At 43.0% G+C, this 5,000-nt stretch overlaps 1 protein-coding gene across 1 annotated transcript in view; it reads left to right on the top strand.

Annotated features, from left to right (window-relative positions):
• Nucleotides 1-4,050, top strand: part of LOC138636196 (semaphorin-6C-like) — a 40,702-nt gene extending 36,652 nt beyond the window's left edge. Inside the window, exons 4-6 of the mRNA XM_069724075.1 lie at nt 2,509-2,766; nt 3,016-3,130; nt 4,014-4,050. Of these exons, the coding sequence (XP_069580176.1) occupies nt 2,595-2,766; nt 3,016-3,130; nt 4,014-4,050 (324 nt within the window). The 5' untranslated portion in view covers nt 2,509-2,594. The remainder of the gene's footprint in view (nt 1-2,508; nt 2,767-3,015; nt 3,131-4,013) is intronic.
• Nucleotides 4,051-5,000: the final 950 nt, after the last annotated feature.

Genomic DNA, 5,000 nt, shown 5'->3' with positions numbered 1-5,000 from the left:
CTAGTGGTCCTCAGTGGTACTACAGATGGAGTCTATGGAGACGGCCCCTAGTGGTCCATAGTGGCCCCAGGTGGAGTCTATGGAGACGGCCCCTAGTGGTCCTCAGTGGTACTACAGATGGGTCCTCAGTGGTACTACAGGTGGAGTCTATGGGCCCCCTAGTGGTCCTCAGTGGTACTACAGGTGGAGTCTATGGAGACGGCCCCTAGTGGTCCTCAGTGGTACTACAGGTGGAGTCTATGGAGACGGCCCCTAGTGGTCCTCAGTGGTACTACAGGTGGAGTCTATGGAGACGGTCCCTAGTGGTCCTCAGTGGTACTACAGGTGGAGTCTATGGAGACGGCCCCTAGTGGTCCTCAGTGGTACTACAGATGGAGTCTATGGAGACGGCCCCTAGTGGTCCTCAGTGGTACTACAGGTGGAGTCTATGGAGACGGCCCCTAGTGGTCCTCAGTGGTACTACAGGTGGAGTCTATGGAGACGGCCCCTAGTGGTCCTCAGTGGTACTACAGATGGAGTCTATGGAGACAGCCCCTAGTGGTCCTCAGTGGTACTACAGATGGAGTCTATGGAGACAGCCCCTAGTGGTCCTCAGTGGTACTACAGGTGGAGTCTATGGAGACGGCCCCTAGTGGTCCTCAGTGGTACTACAGATGGAGTCTACGAACATTTATCATCATGTGTTCAAGTGTGAATTACATTCGAGAAACGCAACGTGGCTGCAGACAAGCCACCTACTCTCCAAGGTGAGAGAGTGTGTGTGTGTGTGTGTGTGTGTGTGTGTGTGTGTGTGTGATGTGTGTGTGTGTGTGTGTATGTGTGTGTGTGTGTGTGTGTGACTACTCCTTCATTAGAGCAGGCAGTTTGTCTCAGCTTGTCTCTCTGAATGAGAATTGACATCACGGCTGCTTTGGCTCCGAGCAGCAAATTAATGATTTAAGGAACACAAAACACACACACACACACACACACACACACACACACACACACACACACACACACACACACACACACACACACACACTGAAGAGGCACTCCTATTGAGAGCTGTAACACAGGTAATTCATTTTTTTTCACATGTTAATTATTTGCTGGTGAAACGTGTTTTAATTCACTAAACACACACACACACACACACACACACACACACACACACACACACACACACACACTGTCTAATAAGACGTGCAGTTCATTTTCTAAATCTCTTCTGTTCTTTACGAAACAAAACATGAACTGATTAATTCCAGTTTGTTGTGTGATTTTGTGACATCACAAACTTACAGCAGAACGTCCTGAAATTTGGGTTCTTCATTCTCTTACGACTTTATTTCAACGTGTGTTTTTGCACACGGGACGCTCGTGTGTTTTTTTCTGTTTCCCCGAGAAGTGAGAATCGTGTTGGGATCGTTGTTGCCATGGCAACACAGTTCAGGTGGTTCCCAGTGAATGTTCCCCTCAGAAGGTCCCGGTGGAACTCTGTGTTGACAGTCTGACTCTGGGGGATGAATTCACGGTGACACAAAGAAAACCCAGCTGGTGTCTCCAGACCTGACGATCCTTCTTCGGTCTGGGACGGTGAAGCTCCGCCCCCTCTTGAAAAAAATGTTATGTTAAAAATGATGTCATTATTATGAAGTACTCTGAATAGCAATCAATCTCAGCGTAGGAAGAGGAGGAGGAAGAGGAGGTAAAGGAGGAAGAGGAGGAGGAAGAGGAAAAAGAGCAGGAGGAAAAGGAAAAGGAAGTAAAGGAGGAAGATTAAAAGGAGGAAGAGGAGGAGGGAGAGATGGAGGAGGAGGCGAAGTGGAAGCTTGTCACCTCCAGGAGCACGTCTCTCTTTTTCATTTGTCACTCGGTGTGACAGAAGGAGGCGATAGGAGGAGGTGATGAAGGAGGAGATGAGAGCGTGTCGCCTTCTTTTCTGCTGAGTCACCGTGTGATGATGTAACAGGAAAATCTTTCACATAAAATCGATTTAAATCCGTTAACTTTCACTTCAGGGAATAATAATCAATATTTTACACATTAAACTGAATTAAATCCTATTTATGTTTTCACAAATTTATCTTTATACGATGTTATCTGTATACAGATTTATTTATACAGGTTTCCATTTATGTCTAAATTCTTTGCATAAAAATGATCCATATACAAATTTATCTTAATATGAACTTCTCTGGACACAAATATATTTTTATACAAATTCGTCTATTTATGAATTTATGTGTATTCATTTATCTGTCTACGAATTTAGTTTCAAATTTATTTATATACAAATTTATCGATGTTTGACTTCATGAACAAATTTAAAAGTAAATACAAATGAACGTGTCTCTGAAGCGACCTATATAATGTACCTGTCCATCACCGTGTGACGAGCAGCTCCGGTTGTTACGGGGCTAGAAGCTAAGCTAAATGCTAATCGCTGCTAGCCGAACATCTCCGAACCTTTACGTGTTTTTGTCTTCTCGTCCAACCGTCCTCTTTCTCTCCGTCTCTTCACAGCTGACCGCCGCCATGACCTGCTGACATCACTGCCCCCCCTTCTCCCCTCCAGCCCCCCTCCCTTCCTCCCCTCTCTTTCCTACAAAATGGCACCGAGCAACTGGCAGTCGCCATGGCGACCGCCGCCACCACCTCCACCACCACCTCCGCTGCTGCTGCTGCTTATTCTCACGTTCACTTCCTGTTTCCTGTCCGAGGCGGCGTCGCCCGCGTCCTTCCCCAAAGACCTGGAGCCGATCGGCGTGGTCAACTGGGAGCGTGAGTATGGCCTCTGATTGGACGAGGAGGAGGAGGAGGAGGAAGAGGAGGAGGAAGAGGAGGAGGAGAAAGAGGAGGAGGAGGAGGAGGATGATGATGTCATGTAGAAGAAAGTTTACTGTTGTTGCAGCAGCTGACTGTCAGCAAAGATTCACACCAAACTTTTACTTCCTGTGTGTGTGTGTGTGTGTGTGTGTGTGTGTGTGTGTGTGTGTGTGTGTGTGTGTGTGTGTGTGTGTGTGTCTACAGAGTCGTACCAGTATCGTGGTTTCAACGGTCTGCTGCAGGACAACGACACGCTGCGTCTCGGTCTGGACTTCCAGAGGATGTTACGGATCAACCACATGTTGTACATCGCTGCCAGGTCTCACACACACACACACACACACACACACACACACACACACACACACACACACACACACACACACACACACACACACACACACATCAACATTTAGACAGTTTGACGTTATTTTATCGAGCAGAAAAAGTTTCTTATTTTAAACCCAGAATCATTTTTTTCTTCTGGAGGTCAACGAACTGCCGACAACAATTAATTCATCAGTCGATCAATCAATGGAAAATTATTTAGTTAGTTTGTTTTATTATCACATAAATGTTTTTCATTTTCATGTCAGATTTGATGATTTGATGCTTTTGCTGTTTTTCTGTCAATTTTCTGGACAAAATATTTAAAAAAAGTTTTAAAATTAGATTCTGAAATTAACAGGATTTTTTTTAAACTTAAATGAAACGACAAATTAGTTTTTATTGACGAATACGGCATCAAACTGAAGCAAATCTTTTACCAGAGCTACAACGATTATTTAATCAAATTTGCTCTCCAACTTTTTAGTAATTGTTTCATCCTAAAAAAGTGCAGATTAGTTTAATTTATTTGTCTCACTTCATAATAAACTGATTATTCGAAGGTTTCTGCTTGTTTTCATGAAACAGACGTTTGAAGGTGAAACATTCAATCAACATAAAATTAACCTGCAGCTACTTTAATGATTTTAAAGAAAAAAAAGTTCAAATATTTAATTAATTCAGCTTTTAATTGTGAAGATGAAAAAACAAGCAGATTAAAAACGGGACTGTGGACACGAACAACATTTGTCTTCTTTATTTTTACAGATTTTTGACCTAATTGTGAATAAATTCACCAAGAAAATAAAGTGTTGATGAATCAGACACGTACATTAATAACGAGGCGTTCACTGACTCTGCTTTCATGTCCTCAGAGACCACGTGTTCGCCGTCAATCTGACGACGGCTTGACCGGACGACTTCGTCCCGCGGCTGGTGAGAATATTATCTATAAATATTATGTATGTATATATATATATATATATATATATATATATATATGTATATATTTATATTTATACACCGTAAACTGTTTATTTTGTTATTTATGTTATATGACCTCATTTCTGAGCATCGTTTGTTTCCAGCTGAGGGTCTCTGCTGTGTGTTGTGTCCTCTGATCTCTGCGTGTCTCCCTGTGGGCGGAGCTTAAACCTCCGCTAACACTGAGTGCAGCAGATAGTCGTTCACTCGGACACGTTAGAAAATAAATAAATAAAAAATGCTGAATCGGTATTTTGTTCAAACCTTCAGCGAGCTGCTCAGAAACGTGTGGAACATGAAGTTGAAATCAACTGTAAATATCCGTTCCTGAGTAACTGTTTTGTTACTAATGGACCAGAAGGTGTTGAATACAGGCCCGTACCTGGGATTCAGAAGCTCCGCCCCTCAGCACAACAAGGAAGAAGCTTTTTACTTCCTGCTCCACAGAAGCAGTGACAATGAGAGCCGGCAGAACAAATGCACTGCAGCACAAAGACACGTTTCCTTTGATCCGCCTCTTCAAAGGGGAAAAAGGTTACCAGGTGGCCACTGACAGTAATGGGGGCCTCCCGGTGCATTGTGGGACGGCTGGGCGCCCCGCAGCTCTTTGATGTGAGCTGTTACTCTCATTGTCGTTGAACTGACCCGAAGCGCTGCATCACATCCTGCCGGATCTCCGTCGCTATTTATAGACTTATTGTAAAGAAATAGATGAATTACATAGATGAATTATTTAGATAAATTACACAGATGACCAAAATAGTTGAATTATATAGATTAATTATACATAGATGAATTACATAGATGAATTATTTAGATAAATTACACAGATGACCAAAATAGTTGAATTATATAGATGAATTATATAGATGAATTAT

Source organism: Brachyistius frenatus, unplaced genomic scaffold (genome assembly GCF_029030835.1).
Source record: "Brachyistius frenatus isolate BFR_SWC_R1_liver_20210118 unplaced genomic scaffold, ASM2903083v1 Contig_360, whole genome shotgun sequence".
Lineage (NCBI taxonomy): Eukaryota > Metazoa > Chordata > Actinopteri > Embiotocidae > Brachyistius > Brachyistius frenatus.
This window is presented reverse-complemented; position numbering and strand designations above follow the sequence as displayed.